The following is a 20398-nucleotide window of genomic DNA, read 5'->3' as shown; positions in this document are numbered from 1 at the left end:
CCTCTCCGTTAAATTTTTATCTTGTAGCATATTGTCACAATTCACGCTTACCATTTGGTAATGTTCTGCAAACAGCCCTGGAGGAAGGAGTCCTGACAGCCTCAGGGCATCAGGTGCTGTGGAAATGTAGGAAGACATTGTCCCAGTCATAATATAGTCTGAATAGGTAAGGGCACCCTTTTGGATAGCCAGAAAGGAAATACCATATGTGCTCTTAGTGAAATTAGCATTACTTCACAGTACAATATACAAAAAAGTTCAACAGGACCAAGCTATGCCTGCTTTGCAAATACAAAGAAGTTTTCAACAAAAGGTTTTCATTCTCTCAAAAACTTATTAACCGACTGATTTTGTGAAAACAGTACAGTAAGCTATAAAAGATAGATGAAATGAAAATTTCCACCCTGTCAGTGCACAGTGTAGTTGGCAAACACATCTGCATTGTACAGTGTAACTCAGCCAGAAGGTGTATGTACCATCTCAAAATATTCAAAAAAAGGGGAAAAGATCAAATAAAACAAAACATAAAAAAGTAGAAGCATGTTCCCAGACACTTCTTTGGTGTGTCTATTTCTTGGTACTTCAAGACAGAAGGAAAGTACTTTTTCCTTCTTCCTTCCCCTGCCAGGCAACTTGCTAACTACAGCTTTGGGAATGAGCCTTCCTTACATCCATCCCACTGGCTGGCAATAATCTCTATTTTATGGTTCCCATGATTCTCATATTGAACAGCAGCCTTGTACCAAGCGTAATGAGCTTTAACAGGCTATCACAGCGAGGCATTCTTCGCCAATGTCTAAAATTGACTATTTGTCCTCTTTTTCTCCAGACTGCCAAACCATAAACCAGTACTACTTCTGTGCTTGCAGATCTTAGTATACCAAATGAGAAAAGTTCACCCCTTCTTTTTTTCAGAACAAATACAAATGTATTGTACGTATATATACACATATATGTTTGTATATTTATCTACTAGATAGATAAAACAGGCGTTTTCCTTTAAGACAATATTTCATCCCTCAGAAAGCCATTGATGTACAGTACAGAGAAAATAGTATCTTTCTATGTCAATCAATTGACTTGGGATCACAAAAAAAACCCCAAACTTAATTATAGGTGGAAAGGGAAATGTGAAAATACTACTCTTCATAAAAGGAGACATAGCTGTCTCCTGGAAACAAATTTTTCATTGAATTCAAGATGAGATTTTCAAAATTACCTAAGGGAGTTAGGTTCTCAAGTGTTCCTGAAACTCAGTTGGATTGAGGTGCCTAATTCCGTGCAAGATTTTGGTGGTTTTTTTTGCTTTTGCATAGGTCAATTCATAGCTATACAATTTATATATTGGATTAATACTTTAATTTAGCTTTTTGAGGTAAATGAATATAACGTACAATTGAAGGAAACTTGAAACTTTTTTATAGATCAATAAAGAAAATCAGCTAAAAACATTTAATATAAAGAACAGCTCTTTAATGTAACACTAAAACTTACTGTGTGGTTATGAATATGATTGAACAAAGCAATTCCTTATAATTCTCACATTCTTCTCTAGGAATCAATCTGGTTTTTATCTCAAAAAAATAGGATTAACTGTTAGTGTGATCTGAAAAAAAAAGTGAAGGGAATTCATGGGGAACTTTGTCAGAGCAGCAAATCACCAAATCATTCCTAGTTTTCAGACAATCTCACGTGTTCCTCATTAATTTCCTTTATCATCAGAATTAGCTCAAAAACATTTAATGGTACATGTTTAAGCTTGTAAAGCCCTTTTCTAAACCATTCTTACCATTCTTGGCACCCATGTCCTCACCAGATAGGAGATTCTGCTAGGTATCTATCGGCATTTCAAACCGAGAAAAAAACCAGCAGGTGATCATTCCCGGGGCACTCAGCTCGGAAAAACACACATTTGTTTGACTTATACCGAGACTACTTTGAAGGAAAATGTGCCCTCAGCTCCCAGGAACAATGAAAACGGCAAGCTGTCGGCAGGACACGAGCTGGATCTAGCTCTAAAATCACACACAAACTTTCATTTTACATTGCTAAGCACCATTAACCATGAAATACTTTACAGAGATGAAATTTCCGGCTTAACTATCTGTGTTTGAAAATAATACAGGAAGTTCAGGATTTGATGTGGCTAATCAGGTAGTTAATAAAATCATAAACACATGTGGAGTTAGACTGCAGATTTCAAATAGAGCATCCTCTTCTCCCTTCCCCCAAAAGCTTCTGAGTTAAAAATGTGCCTGTTCAGTGTGTTTTACTTGTGATTTCAGATGCTCACTATTTGCAGTCTTTCCTCTAGGTGTGAAAAGGACATTGATGAGTGCAGCTCCGACCCGTGTCTGAATGGGGGCCTCTGTCAGAACCTACTCAACAAGTTCCACTGCCTCTGCGATGTGAACTATGCCGGAGACCGCTGTGAGATAGATGTAAGCGACCTCTCCTTTTTTGTCTCATTACTTTTGTGGCAGAACCTCTTTCAGCTTCTCTCCTATCTTATTCTGCGAATGGATGATGATCCAGCAGTTGAGTGGGGTGAACAGGAAGACTATTAGCAGTCTTTAAACTTTTGCATTTTAATACAGCAGAAGATGCCTTGACCAAACAGCTTAGCAAAGCAATGCGAACATCAGAGTTTTAAAAATTGTTTTATATTTCTTTGAACAATTTTCTGTGAATCGTTTTGAATCTGGTTTGGTTCTTTCTCTTAGTTTTAGAACAAATGCTAGCAGATCTTATAAAAGTATTTCATCCCACCTCCACCAGAGCACTTCACCACATACACACAGCCAGTGGGACACACCAACAGCGAATACGTATTAACGAGAACTACAAGATATGCTGATGGTGGCATTCAAACCCTACTGCAATGAGTGGCAAAGATCCACTGCCTTCAGTAAGGCTGATTTCACCATTATATCTCACAAATGGTCACCACCTTTGCATCATGTAACATGTTCATTGCTGTTTCTTTGGCAGTTTGGTCTCACACCTGTGAAATCGTGTATGACATTTTTGGATAATTAGATAAAAGCTTGGATTAGCAATTGGCAACATGCTGAGGACACTCTCACATCCATTTGAATTAGTGGCAATCCTGCACTGATATCACTAATCCTGAACCACCGCTCCAGTAGCCTGTACACCTCCAATATCCTACACTGAGATAAAATACAGCCATGTTAATGTTCATCATTATTCCCTTTTCAAGAAAGGCCCAATAAGAACATCAGACTTTAAAATCACAGATTTGTTGTTTGTTCAAAGATTTCTACCACTTTGACTAAATCTATTTTATCCATCAATAGATGTGAGTGTCATCAGACAAAAATACAGTTGGTGGTTTTCCTTCTCAGGAAGTAATCAAGGTAGTTGAGCTGATTAGTCGTCCACGGATTCTTTAAAGAATGAAAATAAGGGACCTGAAATTATGAATATCAGGAGATTTAGCAAAAAATGTAATAGCAAAATATCTGTGCTGTTGCCTTTGAGAGTGTAGACACAAGTGAAGCACATCATTGTTAAATACAAAACAACAGTGAAAAGTGGGGTTTTGTTTTTCTGAACGATTCTTTAAGTCAAGAACCATATATGAACTCTGCAACCATTTCTTTGGGCAGTCATGTTCATATTTGTATAGATTTTGTACTCCTCCTAGTCATTTAAACAGTGACCTTGAGCGATGATCCAAAAGAGTAAGCGTGTATAAGGTGGTGTTTTATTATTAATTGATGTGGCATGTAGCAGAGTTATAGGAAAGACTAACTAACATTATACAGTGAAGTTTTATGACTCCAGAGAGAACATAGCTGATCTGCAGAAGTCCTTGAGCCTGCTGATATTACAGCTTCCCCAACTTCAAACCTGACCCTGTTTCTTCAGTCCAACCCCACTTGCTGTGGATTGGACTTGGAGCGTTCATGGAGAGCGAATCCCACCTTTAAGTCTACAGTTACATTAAGACACCTTAAAATGTGTACACGTGAGATGTCAAGGTTTCTGTTTTGCCATGGCAGGATATAGCAGAAGTCACTGCCTGGGAATCAAGCCTCTATTTTTAATTTCCCACCTTCATAAGTGTTCCGAAGTCTATTATTTCACTGAATACCATTCAGCACATCATTGTGTCAACACTAGTGTCATTAAAAAATCTACTCCTATTTTCAGGGGAAAAAACCAAACACATTTTTGCACATTTATGTAAAATACCATGATTCACCCATGTGCTATATCACATATTCCTGTCTCAAGCACCTGCCTTAGTATGAAAACTTAAGCACAATTCATTACCTATAAGAATTGTATTACACTAGGATAATTTCTTTGCTATCTTTATCATACCATAAAAGTAATTGGCATAATTTTCTTCTTAATCTCTTATTAAAAAATAAATAAATAAATCATTCAGCTAAAAAGTTCCTTTCCTCTTTGTAAGTAAACAATAAACATAAGGTGGGAATGCATGTTCAAGCACTGGGGATGAAATTTATGTAGTAGCAGTGTCAGAACCAAAACTGTATTCTATTAAGTGTAGGGCTTGGTTATCTTACTTACTGAGAACCACATGTAATATTGTGAATCATAGAACACAAGTCAAAAGAAGAAAACAAAACAAAACAAAACAAAACCACAGTTTGGATTCTTTTTTTACATGAAACTACAGTTTTGGAAAATTTGGGGTTTTACTCCAGGTAAAGAAATGTAATCAAACTTACAATTTCAGGGGAAGAGGTTTTGATTTTATTTTTTTTTTGTGAAATTAATATTTCTGTGTGAAATATTTTCATTTTAGTTTAAAATATCGAAGTAAAACAAAACAAAATGAGAATATTCACCTTGTTTTGAGTTAAAATGTCAATTTTCTTTTATAGGGGGAAATTTGAAGTAATAGTGTATTATGCTGGAAATTTTATTCGAAACTGTAGTTTTCATTTCATCCTGGCTAAAAATGTTACATGGTTTAGTATTACTGAAATGAAAAATTTAAACACCATCACAAATAATTTGAAATTAAAACTATCATATCATTTCAGAATGCTAACTAAAAGCAAAGATATAAGAATTTTTGAGAGTTGTAATGAAAAAAAAAATGATGCTATGAACCAAGGCTGTTTGAAACAAGTTTTTTTTAAAAAAATCAAAATTTAAAGAATCCCAATAATTTTAGGGGGTTTGTCACTGGGTTTAGTTCAGTTCCCACATAAGTAAATCAAACTGTTATGTGGTTTATAGAATATGAATACACTGTAATAAGCAAAAATTTCATCCTGATATTAATGTTGAAGAAAGCTAGAAAGCAGTACATGTAAGAAGAGTATGTCTGAAATACTATAGCTATATGCATAATATGAAAAATAAAGTATATATTTGTATAGAGATTCCAAAACACTATCTCTTCAATACTAGAAACTTGATATGAGTACACATACAATATTAAATACAGGTTTTATACGGATTTACAGGAATATGCAAGTTATTCATCTACGATATATTAGCAGAGCATCTGTTCACTCTTTCTTTTCCTGAGTATACACCTGTAATTTAATTCTTTCCTTCCTCTAATGCCTTGTCATCATGAAACATCCCCTGACTTCAGAAATGCTGCTCCTTTCCTCTTTGTACTTCTGTATTCTCAACTACATTGTGCACATGTACATAACTTTCCTACCTTTATACAAAAAATAAACCTTCTGCCTTTGTCTTTTTATGTCTACTCCTCATTTTCTGCTGATGAGTCTATTCATTTGCTCTGTGTGTGCCATGTTTTCTGAACATTTGCGCTTTACACCACACAAAAACTAAGGATGTGTCTCCCTTATGTCTTCTACAGGAGCACTGACAGTGTAGGGTCAGGCAGGTGATTCCCAAGAAAGCGTTTCAGCCTCTTGAACCACCTCAGCTGCAATACTGTGCTACCTGTCAATGGTGATTACCTCTGCTGGGTAGCTCTTGGTACCTTACAGAGCACAACTAAACAAACAAGCCCCCAGAGCAACAGTTCAGAGAGGAAGGGATTTTATCCACATCGCTTGAAGTGACTCACATCACTTGGTTCCTCCTTACGCACTGTCAATACTTACAGAACTGTTGAACGTTACGAGGTCTCCATTAGCATTTTGATGAAGCTACCATGGGCTATAAGATGGACCTGTCCCACGCACAGGTCTCCCAACACACCCGTGGAGAACAGACTTCATATCTCTAGTTTAAAAGGTTAAAAAATAAAGAAACAGATGCCAGATTAATTAAAATAACTTGATTTTTTTTTTCTTTTTTTTTAAAGAAATGCAGGCATAGGCCATTTAAAGGCAAATGGCTAGAGAAGAAAACATGAAAACATAGGTGGATGAATAAGGACATTAAGCACTAGGTTTTTTGTAAATGCATCCAATCGTTAAGATTTTCTAGGATTAGAGAGGTTGAAAAGGCCATTATTCCTATTTAAGATTAAGATATAACAGCAAGAATTTCATACATCTCCAGTGTTGCAATTTTACTGCAAATCTTTTGATATTTGATTTTTATTTAGAACACAAGCTCCCAGACAAGTTCACACTTTTGTGAGAATCTCAGTATTCATTTAAAAAAAAAAAAAGAAAAAAAAGAAAAGGAACATACCATTTTGGGTGTTGAAAAGAGCTCTGAAAACTGTCATCTCAATATGCTCAGAATTAGAGGAGGGATACCAGACAAGCAAATGAAAGAAAGCAAACAAACAAGGTCATGATTTTTGGAGGTATGGCTTGTGATGCTGAATACTGCTATTATCTGTAGTGGGTCCCTTTATATTTTGATACTAAGATTCAAATTGTTTTTCAGATGCCAGTGACAGTCATTCAGAAATATGGGCAATGGGAAGTAACAATGTTCATGCTTGAGGCAGAATTAAGATTTCTGAAAAGAGAAAGACAGCAGTGATGGAGGTACTAGGAGGAAGAGCAAAGGGATTTGCATCAGCTATGGGATGAATGAAAGTGTATTCTTTAATGTGTTTGGCAAACACATGAGAGGTATTTCACTGAGGAATCATACACAGAGAATGACAGTTGCTTTATTGACCATAGCTCCTACTTCTGACCCTTAAAAAATGGTCTCTGACTGACCCTCCTCTGCTGGTGCTCTAATACAATTTGGACTCTGCCAGCAGTATCCTATCACAATTTCAACTACAAAGAGCCCATGTGTTTGTCAACTGGAAAATATCCTTGATGTGGTGTGCTTATTTGAATTCTCTTACTCCCAGAACATTTAATTTTTGAGAAACTAGATCCAATACTCAATTTACTCGGTGCATGTGACGACAGTATGTTGGGAAAACTAAAAATAGGAAAAAATCTGCTTCAAACTTACAGTGATGAAATCAGGTTTCATTCTTTCATTGCAAATATTTTTCCTGGCCTGACACCCTACAGTTCAGCCAAGGGGGCACTTTACTTGTATATATTAACTTTTAGCACTTGAACTTACATTTTCGTATCTTGAGTTAGTGATTCTCCCTAGAAATAAGGAAACATTTTTTTTAAAATGAAATATTCTTCAAAATTTCTACTTCAAGAACCACAAACCCTGGTTCTAAGAACTATAGCCTAAAAAAAAGCCACAAAAAAAACCCTCCAGCGAGCCTTTTTTCTGTATTACTTAGATTACTATTACCCGAAATTGACTTCCAGAGCGGAAAAAAAAATGCAGAGTTTGGTTGTTCATCTTACTTGTGTTTCAAGAGTGCCCTGAGGCCCCATTAAGCTCAGGAGCACATCCTGCTAGTGCTGTGTTCTGCTTGTGCCAGCAAAAGGCAGACGCATCCCTGCACCGGCTGGCGAATGGCTCAGTCTGTACTTTGAAATTGTTTCTCAAACATTATCATCAGCTGCACCTTTGGGACAGTGCTTCCTCACAAAGCACACCCTCTCCTATTGTACATGTGAATATACATGAAACTTGAAAGTGGTGGTGGATTTCATGTCCCAGAATTAAAGTTCTGCTTAAGGTAGCTACTGCTATGTGCTCTGATGTGCACTGTTGTTGCTTTCATATCCTCTTCCAGCTGGTACCTTTCCATCCTCCTGGGCGCAAGGACAAGCATCATGCACTAGAGGTTAGGATTCACATTTAATGTCATTAAAAATACACTGATAAGCATGTAAGATATGTTCAATATTGAATCTAAATTCAAGAAAACTCTCTCAGGCTTCCATAGGAGAGACACGCAGAATTTTGATTGAATCTGCTCTACAGCGATTAGCTAATGTATTCATTAACTGCAAGGGTTATTAATATGAACGTAGCAAATGATACTTAATTACAATAATTAATGCTTAGTGATTCATGAATAATGCATTCCATAGCTATTTACATATTCATACTTATGAGGCTATTAATGGATAATTATCATTTGACTAAAAGATGTGGACATCAGGAATGTAACAACTACACCATTTTCCCCTAATCTCACTGTGGCTTTACCTGCCTGTCTTGCTCTTGCGTACCTCTATCTTGCCATTATGCACAGAAATATAAACAATAGTTTATTTTCAAGACCTATAGAGCAACATAATGGCAAATACAGCCATACCGGTTAGTTTCCACGCTGCACCAGTTCTGAGCCAGTACTCTTATCAGTTTATGTCTTGAGGTTGCAAAACAATGTAGAAGACCCTTAGGCTATTATTTGAAAAGAAAAAAAACAATGTTTCACCTCCTCTTTCCGTCAGAAAACTTCTCAAAAATTAGGAGGTAGAGTGGAAGAGCAGCATTAGCGTTCTGCTTCTTCAAATGCAAAAGCAGAAACAAAAAATCCCAAAGAAGAAATTTATACACACGTAAGGAAAAGTATTTGGTGAAAGAAGTTTGCTCTCTTTGTCATCAGTATAGATTTGTTCTTGTCCTGAATTTACGCTCTTTCCTACTGCAGATGGTTAGGACACTTCTATACTTCAGAGTCCGTTCATTTGTGAAACTAGGGTAGCAATATTGCCATCAACTTCATTCTGAATGAACAATTGTGCCCTAGATGGCAGGTATTTAAGCACCGACACATATATTTCAGCCTCCACGGAAGCAGATAAGTTGCTAGCCCTCCCAAGCTTGGGGAAGACTTTAAAAGCCATAAAAAGGCAAAAATAGAACATGTATTTTTTTAAAAAAATACTTTTCATATTCAAATATAATTATTTTAAGGCAATATAATAAGTTTTGTTCTTAGCTTTAGCTTGAATGCCCAATGTTGACAAAACTAAGGCGATAATATTCAGCTGCCAGCCTCAGGAGTGTGCTAAAATGAAGATGTAAAGCTGGGTAAGTGAACTGAAACTAAGAAGTGCTGTCACCCTGATTTTAAGACAAGCGACTCACCTACTGCTCCTCCACAGCAACAGCTGAGGTGCTGTGGGTGCCCCAGGTCACTGAAAAGCCTATCCCAGCTGGCATCACCTGCAGAGAGTGAACAGAGGGTCTTGCAATACGTGGAGATCAGCTCCAGGTTCCCCTCGTATGGTGTGGCTGAACAACCCATGACTCCAGGCAGCAAGATCAGGTCAAGCCATTGGGGAGCATCAGACTGATGTCTTAGTAAGTGAGCACATTTGCATCTGCTGTGACTTTTGCCTTCTCCAGTGCTCTTGCAGCCTATTGATAAAGACTAATAAGTGCAGTAAAATATTTCAATATTAATAAATTTTTCTGAAATTCCCCATCCTGCATAGCTAACTCCAATGTGTTTGAGGTCCTGGCCTTGCAATAACGCAACCTCATTAAAATGGAGATATTTAAAACTGCTTGTTCACATGCTCTAAAATCATACTGATGCCAGCAGTACTTGAGGACCAAAGGACAGAGGACTGAAAGCTCTGTTAAAAAACTGATGCATTCTTCCTCCAGCATCCATGGTCAGCATAGCCAGCCCATGACACATTCCTGCTGGTTTGCTTTCCCAGGCTGGGAGCAAGCCATGGGTTAGGCAAACTATCAACGAGCAGAAGCCAGCTCCCACCTGTCAGCTCTCCTGATGCTCCTAAGATCTAGACAGGGAGCAGACGGTGGGAAGGAAATAGGCAGTCTGGTCTATATAACCTACATTCTATAAGGCTGTTGCTGGAAGCATGAAGGGTATTCCCTGGTACTTCTGATTTATTCTCTGTAGTACCTTACGTTGAGAAAACCCCCATCACGTCACCTATTTGGAGAAAAGGACTGTACAGCACAGGTAAACTTATTACAGTCTGATGATAGGTTATTGAAATAATATTATTTCATCAACTGAAGTAAATTTTTACTATTTTTATTAGCCTAGCAAAGTCAGAGCAACAGAGCAGAGAAAAACCTGGAATTTATTTGTTTTCACGTCATTCGCGTGGTGGTAGATCACCCATCATGGCAGAATTGTTACCGTTGATGGTAGGAGCCAGAGAGAGCCCAGCTTTATTCCTTTGCCAGGTCAAATGTGGGGTAAGAAAAAACATCTTTAGATTTCTAAAATGAGCAGCTCTGCTCTGGAAGTCATTGGAAATGTCACAATGCCATTTTTACAGTTGTTTTTCAGAGCAGAACAGCCCCTTAATATCCTTTGCCATTTTCTATTAGTCTGTATTCAAAACACGGGATTTAACTAAAACTTCTAAAAGGATATTGCAAGAAACACATTTAATATGTGTCATAACATAAGGTACAAAAACATTAGGATGCAAAGACAATAAGGTTATCTGATGTGTCTTAGTTGGGAAAAGACAAGAAAGCTCCTCACAAGGCCAGCATTACTGCACGCATCAGTGAAAAGCAGTTGAATATTTAATGTGCATGGTAAATATAAGCAGAAAAGGGAGCCCAGATGACATATGACAGCATAACACTCCGCAGTATAGGAATCAGCTCAAGTACAGTATTCACATAACACATTTAGTATTCAGACTAACACATTTTGTCTGTACACCATCCTTTATGTTGCAATGGCATTGTTTTCCTTTTTCTCACCTTCTGATGTTTTCCCTGTAGACTCACATTCACATCACATGGGCATTTACTTCAGTCATTGCTCACTTTATAACGCATTCATGCACTCCATGCCTGCATTGTTCAGATACTAAATTTTACATCTTTTTTCTCATATGTTTCATGAGACTTAATGTTCTTTTCCCTTTTATCTATTTTTTTCTATCTTCAAATAATGCAGCAGACCTAGCAGTGAGGGAAGGTATTCTGAAAGTTGCTTTAGAGCAATTAACTCATAAATATAAAAATAATACTTTACTTTTACTTTTTTTTTTTTTGCAAGAGCAGGCATAAATACTTGTGTCTTCCAGTTATCTCTGTAGATAAAAATTATAACTCTGATTTCATCCTCGGGACTATCCAAACACAAGCAAACATTTTGGTAATTCTGGTATTTTTGGCGCTTGCTATGGTCTAATGCTGAAACTTTGCATGTTTCCATTTACTTTGGTCCTTAAAATAGAATTTCTGAGAAAATTAATTTGCTGCAAGTATTGAAAGATCTTTTGTTTGTATTTTTATGTCTGTTTTCCACTGAAATGGAAATGAAGCTATGTTTAGTGGTAATTTTTTTAAACTTTGTTTTTAAAAGAATATGGATTTTTATCTAGAAAATAGCAAAATAGCAGTGATACCCCAACAGCAGGCGTTAGTCACTTATGGGCTTCCACTTTCAAACTTTTTCAGTAAGATGCTATTTATTTGCTGGAAAACTTGGCCAAACACTGACTGAAACGAGACCATAAACCTGCTTTAATTCCATAAATCCCAAACTGCTTAATTGACCAAAATTTTCTAAATAAAAGAAAATTCCAACCTCACTTTCAAGCTGAAAAATATAATCTGGGCTTTCAGTTGAGTACTTATGAAAAGAAAAAGAAACTGGGCAGGAGTTAAGGAGTTTGTGATGGAAAAGATAACTTACTCACACTAAGTGCGTGGTGGCAGCAATCTCTTGGGGTTCGGTGTTTGTCCTTTCACTAAAATTAACAGAACTATAACATAACTGTGAGGCTTTACATGGAATTTATTGCCAGATGAGGGCCAAGGTGGTTTCAAAGGAAGCTCATTCACCACCATAACAATTAGAAAGACTAAAAGGTACCTGCACCTTATGTATTTATAAACATATATTTAAAAGATGCCAGATAAAGTGTAAATATGAAGATTTCCCAGGTACTACAGATTAAGCACTTCAGAAAATCTACCCACATTTATTCAGGTGTCTGGATGGAAATCACAGTCCTCAATTCCAACCACTATTTTATTTAGACAGTGATAGTGTTATAGCTCCTTAATAGTATTGACATATTATCTCAGCATAACATAAATACATCTTGTAGGCTAACGTTAATGCCTTAGAAACTAACCACATGCTTAAGATTACTATCAAAGGTCCATGAAATTATGATGTTTCCAGATAAAACAAGGCTGGCATGTTAATCTGCCTGTGTATCTCTTGATGAACTCTGCTTGTAAAGTACATTCTTGTGCAGAATATTTTTTCAGTTCTTGTTATGAAATTCCCTTCCTAATAATGCCTGAAAAAAAAAAAATTGTACACTTCACTAGGCTTATAGAATATTTTTCCACTAAAAAGCAATAAAAAATTCCTGTTCCTGAGGATCTGAAAAATATTTCAGTTTCAAAAATGAGAGGCAGAGCTTGTTACAAAAATATCTGAGCTTTGTACCTAACTAACTGTGCAGCAAATAAAAGTCTTTAAATTTATTCAAACAATATTTGATAGAACAGATTATTCACTCTTCATGAAGAATAAGAGCACTGAAATAAAAAGTGTGATACTGCTGTAATTCAGTGGAAAGGACAGGAGAATCAGCAGCTTTACAAAGCTTTAATTATTTCGCATGAGCAGATTTTGCACCACTGCAGACAACTTTGGTTGTTGTTGGACCCTGTGAAATGCGAGGGGTAGGGATTTTGGAGATTCTCAAGCACATAAATAGTTTGGGGTCTAATTTATCCATTACTGAAATAAATGGAAATATTTCCATTTCTGTCTGGTGCAGCACTGGTAACACTCACACACTGCACTCTTAACCCCCAAGGGACAGGACTCTCTGTTCCCTCTTCTGCAAGCAGTAATCATTTGCGGGTGAAATTAAAGGTGCAGTTCCTTTGGTCATCATCCTGTGACAAGAATTTTTCTCCCCTGTTGACTTTTTGCCAGTTAATCAGGAAAAGGGCGTGTGGTCTGAACACAGTAAGCCTGACTGACACCTGGGTGCTGCTAATCCTGGAACACACAAAAAAAAACCCCAAACCTGCTCACAATTAAGATCAATGAGGAAATAGAGAGTAGGCATGGAGAAGGCCTGGCACCATCACATCTTCAGCATGGCTAATTGTCATTTGTATTCACAAACACCAAAGACTAAAGTTTGCTCCTCTTATCTGGGCTTACTCCAATCCCTCAGTGAAATGGCAATGTAAACACACATCTCCTCCACAGACTTTATATAGTGATGTAACTGTTATCTTTTTTTATCCCAAAGCCTACCATTTTGTGAACTGATGCAGCATATTGTCTCATAGAAAATTCCTTTTGGTCCTTTCTTATTTTATTGTTTCCTTTAATCAAACACAAAACTCATTCAGGCCAAGAGAAAATGTTTCTATACATACGAAAATGTAACACATTCTTCACCGTAGACCTAAACCCACTAGGAAAAGGTGGTGTCTTCTTTTACTTTCTAGAGGTTTGGAAGTTATTATCCCCATACAAACTTTTCCCTGTCCTTTCAATATGTGATACTGTCAGGGAACCTCAGTGGTTGCTGAGGATCTCTCTGGAGAAGCTAGAGCAGAGATGGGTCTCAAAGTAAACCCCAGTGCTGTCAGTGTTGCCTATCATTCTTGGAAGCGATCAAAAAAGGTGGTTTGGGAGGAGATCCTGGAGGCACGAAGTGGTACTGAGAGAAATCAAATGGCATATGTAGGAAAATTGTAAGTAAAATGGATTTGTAAAAATCATACAGATGGGGAGAGTACTGAACACCTAGGCTGGATCTTAGCTCAGTAAGTATGACTTCATTAGTTTAAGTGAATGCTTGTGGCACACCTGTAAGGTACAGAAGTTTTGTTATCTTGTCCTTTACCAGGAATTGAACAGAGAGAGAGAGAGACCACAATCTATCCCAGAATATTTTAACCACGACACTTAATAAAAATAGATAATTATCGTTATATCCTGCTGCTAAGCAATAGTCTCCGAAATGGTGAGGTTCTCTAGGTGGAGTTTGCATGGAAGCGATATTTCCCTTCAGTACTCATCTCCCCACCTCCCCTGGAGAAGCACTCAGGCCTGATGGACAGGCTGGTCAGAGTGTAACTGGCCTAAAACCAGAACCCCAAAACAACGTATTTCACCTGAAGAAAGTTTTGAGTGGAAAACTCCTAGCTTGTGATGACTTTTTACATCCTCTCCCAAAACAACTGATGAAAAAGGAAGTAGAAGTATTCTTCCAGAAGAAAATGCTGATTTATGACACTTCTGCAAAAATTATATGTAACTTGCTTGATTTCATGGTTACCTTACTGATCTTGAAATAAGTATGAGATTGGGAATATTTTAAGGAAGCATGCAAATCTCAATCAGAAGAGTTACTTGGAGCCATAAAGAAGCACCTTGGAAATCAGATTAACTTGTTAGTTGAATTAAATAGCTTACTTGTGGTATAAAAAGTAAAGACAGTGCTTTAACAACATGGGTCATCATTGTTTTGAGGCAGTTAAAGGTAATGAGAGTGATGGAGCCAAATCCTTTCAATATCTGAGACTATTTAAAATCAGTGCAAGACCCTCCAGCAGTCTTTGATCTGTAACAGTGCCACAGGGTGTGGACTTGAGCCCTCAGGCACCAGCACAGTGGAGTGAGGATTGCACTCAAGGGTATTTGCCTGAAAGCAGTGACTGACTGGCCAGCCTGGGAAAGAGCATCCGTCCTGGTGCTCAGATAATAAATAACAGGTCAGTTGATGGTGAAATGGGAGTTTAGACTAAGTTCAGACTGTAAGCCCATAATAGGTAAATATGAATAATTTATTACCATTGTAAGTGCAATATTCTTGCAGTTCAAACAACAGAGAATGACATACTTCACTCCAGAAAAAAGAAATCTCGTACAGTAAAAACGCGTGACTGCAACAAGGCTGCCATTACTTCCGAGCAAGTTAGACTAAATCTCTCTAATCTGAAGTACAATGTATTTTCTGTTAGTTTTCTTTAGGTGGCAGTAAGGTAAAAGCATGGAGTAGAAATTTAAGAGAAATCTCTAGTGCATTTTTAGAGACCTTTTTCTCATGTACTGTGCTGGCTATAACATAGAAAAAGACTTCATAAACCACTTCAGCAGATATCCAAAAAGCAATTATAAGAGTTGGCTTCATCCTCATCACATTCAGATGCAAACCTCTTGAATGTAATATTAATACAATGAATAGATACTATATTAGGTATGCAGTACTTGATCCAAGAATCCTTGAGGACAGAGGTAAGGTTCACAGGTAGAGACCCACTTGTATTTTCCTATCAACAAGATGGAAGTATGCTTAAAAAAAAAAGCCACAAGAAAAAATAACTCCACCAAAAAATCAAAGGTCTAAATCAAAATTAAAACAGGGTTTTGAGGAGCAATTATTGACATAGACATTTACAGATTTTTTTTCCATTTACATTTTTCATGTATGCAAGTCTTCCAAAGTCTTTCCTGAAGCTAAGACGTAATGATGTTTGTTGTCTCTAATCAACTTTCGACTAGAAAAAAAGCCAGTAGGATAAAAACATACTCAAAATTTTTATCAAGGAATATAATTAGCTAAGTAACACGACAGTGTCATGTAGCGTGCTAAGGCAAGTATTATGTAGCCAATAAAGGTCTATCTTATACTATTAATATTTACAGTTGGAAGCACGAGATGGCTGCAATCGAAGTGCTGCACCCAACAAAGGCTAGCTGTTGACTTGATACCTTGTTGTCTGACAGTGTGAAACAGTCAAATAGCTACTTACTTCATCACCACTTGACAGCATAATATTAATGCTAGGTAGCAACACATGGCTGTTTTGCAGAAGCTTAGCACCAAATAGGGAGAGGACTCTCATGGAATAGTTTTGAGATTGTAGGCTTAGCTTATGCACGCAGAAGTACGGATGGAAAGTACCACCTATTACACACCACTGGGCAGAGCAGTTTCTTATTCCCCCAAAATGTGGGAAGAGGCAAGATGGACAGTTTCAGCACAGGTTGCGCCAATCCTTATGGAGAATCAGGACCAGGGGGAGATGGATGACCCTGCTTCACATCATCACAGTCAGGGACCAGAGCCCACAGAAGGTGGCTGCATCTGTAAGTGATGCTAATCTTTGATGGGTACTTAGTGCTGTTCTCAAAGATCTGATTACAGAAATAAAAACCCATCTACCACTAGCATCACTAATTAAGGAAGAGATCTTTAACCTCAACTGTTGAGTGCCGGAAAGTGGAGTTTTGAGCAATCAGTTCTGTGCCCACAATTCAGACTGTGCAACTCCATTAAAGTTAATTGAAACTGATAACACAGAACATAGGCGAATCATGCCTGGTGAAAACAATGTGCATGGAAACATATTAGGGAGGAGCCAAAACGCACAGATATTCACTTAGATGGGCGTTGTGCTTCCAGATTGCAAATACCTCAGCAAAATTTCTCTTTTTGCCCCCCTTCATACAGAAAATAATGGAATCTAGAATGAGAGAGAGGGAGAGAGAAAATATGTGCAAAATTCAGAAAATCAGAAGTTGCCTTAGAAATGCTTTAGTTTCACCCTTGACATAGCTGTTGATAGCCTACATTATAATTTCCTGCCCTGTCCTCTTATCCAAATGCTCTGATTCCCATCAGCCTCATCTTGAATATTATAACATAATCCTCCACATGCTGGTCTGCTCAACACCTATGCAATCAATGAAGAAAGCAGTTTTGAAATTCATTCTTCTTTCTTATAATTTTAACTATTTCACTCTGTCTACTAAATCTCTCTTCACCTCTTTTTCCTCAGGAACTGTCCTGCCCTCATCTTCAGCACTGTAGCATCTTTTCCTATTCTTCTCTTGCTTTCGGGTTTAACCTACTGACCCTCTCCCACCCACTTTACTCTCCCATGGCAACAAGAGCAGACTTTCTCAAAAGGCCACTACTGTGTGTTCTTCCAAATCTCTCTTCAGGAGTCATTTCTACTGTGACAACTATCAGGATGCAATAACCTCAACACAGCTGTATGCAGGGTAGTGACAGAAAGCTACTGTTTTCAGCGATAGTCTCCTGATATTAAATATCATCCATTCCTTCCTGCAAGATGCTTGCCTGATAAAGCTTCTATCCACCACCAAGATTTATTCATATAGAATCTGTTGTCTCAAAGCTGTAATGCAGTTATCCCCTATGGAGAAACACCACCTGATACACTGTGCTGTTATCCGTGTACAAATATAATTCTATATGATACCCCAAAGCATTTCCCAAACTGGAAAGCGATGTTACATCCCAGAGACTGACACCTTTACTAAAACATTTGTCTAGTCTGCGATTTAGCAGCTATGGGACAAAATCCTCCTCGGCATGGTTTGCCTGGATTTGCACCAGCTATAGATTTTCCCTTTTATCCTTTTAGATTGCAGCAGATGGTGAAGCTCCTACACAAGAGGCTGTCGATAGAATTTTAAAAGGCATCTCATAACAACACATTGGAGCTGCACATTTAATTTGTGCTGCACCACCAAGATGATCTTAAAAAGAGCTGGAGCACACTTACAAAATTAGCACTGGCAGTTGCTGCAGAAACACTATCAAGGAGTCTTCTCAAAGCCCACAGCTTAATGAGAGCTTACCTCCCAAACTGCCAGCCAAATCATTTCGCTGTGTATAACCAACACGCTGCTGTCTAAGAGAAAAGGCGTTTAATACTCTGTCCTGTGAGATACTGATCCAGCAAAATGTCTGATGGAGATTTTAAGGGGCTACTTACGTACTTCTGGCTTTTTTGGGTCCGTGGCTGAGCTCGCGTAAATTACAGTGGCCAAAACCAGAATTATTATTTCTTCTGCCTAAGACAGACCATCCCAGGCCTGCTAAATATCACTGTTTTCATGGCTGGACCACTTCCATTAAAGAATCAATAAAGTCAGACATCAATATTGCAAGTAGCTAAAGAAATTATAGTTACTCTATGCAGCCTGTTCTTTAAAGATTAATCCCTAAAAGTGAGCTTCCAAGTTTGAAAAGCTACTCAGCCGAAAGGTTAATATTGTAAACAGAAGGCCACCTGAGCCGAACATTACTGCGAGCACTAGCACTGAGGGGGGAGCAAATTGTTTTGATTTAAAAACAGCACTCCTCTTTCCAAGTGATCCAGAAATGGTCCTGCAGCCTAATGTGGGGAGGAGGAGGTGTGTGTGTGCCGATCTGACTGGAAGAACAAGACTCATGTGAATAACAGCCTTGTGTAACCGAGGTCTGCTTTACAATTTAGTTGCAACACTTTATAGCGCTCCATCTCCAGTCTCCAATTTCTTGCTCCACTATAATTAGAACAAACTTCCTCGTTAACTTCCGTAGTGTCACAACAGTGTGACTTCACGTGTCAGGAGGGAGGCTGTCAGAACTTCTTAATGAGGCACTTTCCTTGCAAGCCCAGCTAAATCCTGGACTTCAGTCATCTCTGTCATCTTCATTTTCTCACAGGACACCAGAGATGTAATTCTTCCTTGATAGTAAAGATTGCATTTCTCTGATCTATAACTGGTCAAGCCAGATGATCAATTTACCGTTATAGCTGCTAACACTAATTCTGTCTACAGTTCTGCTTTGATTTCAAGAACTTTCACTCAACTAAAAGTTGACGTTTTCCAGGAAGGAATTCATTCAAACTGTCAAATTTCAACTAGGACAAACTATTCAAACTACATTTTATAAAAATGTGTACTAGATAGAGGTCGTAGTGAATGTAATTTCTACAGAGACGTCTTAAGAAAATATTCAGACAGTAATATCTGCCAGAAAAATAGAGAAATAATAAAAAAAAGATTACTTACAAACATTTTCTTCAAGGTGAGCTGTCTCTATATATTATGCCATGGATCTTCTGCACACATCAGAAGTAGTCACTTAAGTTCAGCAATGTCCATAGAGGTATGTACAGGACTCGGAGTCTCATTCAGGGCCTCCAGCAATGGGACTGTTTTTTCTTGCAGACATCAGGAAAACAACTTGGAGGCTGATGGCAGAAACAGCAATGTCAATGATGAAAATTCAACATTATCTGCAACTCTATGTGTAGTATAGATAGATTTTCAGAGGACTACAGAGATAAGCGAGGGATGATAAGATATCCTCCTCCCTGTGGACACGGTGTCAGAGGGAGAAGTTCCCGAGATGTGGAGACAAAAGCAGTCACACCTACCCTGGTGTGTTACCTGGCATACAAAAGGCAAAGGTACCTGTGACCAGCACCAGAGCAGACATGTGGCAACTACAGGCCAGCCTGAACTGGAGCTATGGGCTGACTGATTGCAGGGGAAAGCAGTCACATCTTCAGGGCATGGTGATCTTCATGGGGTATTCAAGGCTCCAAGTCTGAATCTGGTCCTTCAACAACGTGGTCCTGTTCTTACTCGTTAAGGAAGCAAAACTAGACAGAAACCCTGCAGCTGTCTTTCTAGGTCTGTTTTGTGTTGGTTTTTTTTCCTCTTACTTTCTGCTTCTCAATTTCACAGAATTCAAACACTTTTCTTACTAGATAATCCTGAAAATTCTGAGGTACCAGGTTTGAAGTATAGCGAATATTGTTCCTTTCAGGAATTACTTCCTTCACACACAGAGGCAATGAAAGAAGAACGGCTATGCAATGTGACTGCTGTAGAAAATGCACTTTTGAAGCCCACAACATAAACTGAAGAGTTGTAAGGTGTGCATAAGGAAAATGAGTTGGTAGATTCGCTGGTGATGAACAGTGGAAAATCAGCTAAGGTGCACCGCAGACACTAAGTGCTGCCTCTTTTACCACCACTGGTACCAATGTAGAAAGGTATAAAATATTCAAGTAGATATGTAGTAGATACACAGAATGATAACTGTGTATAGGCACACTCAACATAGATGAGTGCCCACATGGACAACAGCATGAAGTAGGAAACCAGGATAAAGCATAAAGAGGAGAAAGCAGTTAAAGGAAATAGATGATGCATATAGAACCTTAAAAATAATTTGCACTTTCCAGTGGCCTGTGCAATGTTTGGCTCAGCTGGACATGAATCACAAAATGGTCAGGTTTGGAAGGGACCTCTGGAGATCATCTAGTCCAACCCCCCGCCAGAGCAGGGTCACCTACAGCAGGTTGCACAGGA

General features: G+C 38.1%; 1 protein-coding gene across 1 annotated transcript in view; it reads left to right on the top strand.

Moving 5' to 3' along the window:
* The window catches only part of CRB1 (crumbs family member 1, photoreceptor morphogenesis associated), a 75448-nt gene that overhangs the window by 48116 nt on the left and 6934 nt on the right, over positions 1-20398 (top strand). The window contains exon 11 of the mRNA XM_009884931.1: positions 2315-2441. Coding sequence (XP_009883233.1) covers positions 2315-2441 — 127 coding nt within the window. The remainder of the gene's footprint in view (positions 1-2314; positions 2442-20398) is intronic.

The sequence above is a fragment of the Charadrius vociferus genome, unplaced genomic scaffold (genome assembly GCF_000708025.1).
Source record: "Charadrius vociferus isolate BGI_N301 unplaced genomic scaffold, ASM70802v2 scaffold163, whole genome shotgun sequence".
Taxonomy (NCBI): Eukaryota; Metazoa; Chordata; class Aves; order Charadriiformes; family Charadriidae; genus Charadrius; species Charadrius vociferus.
This window is presented reverse-complemented; position numbering and strand designations above follow the sequence as displayed.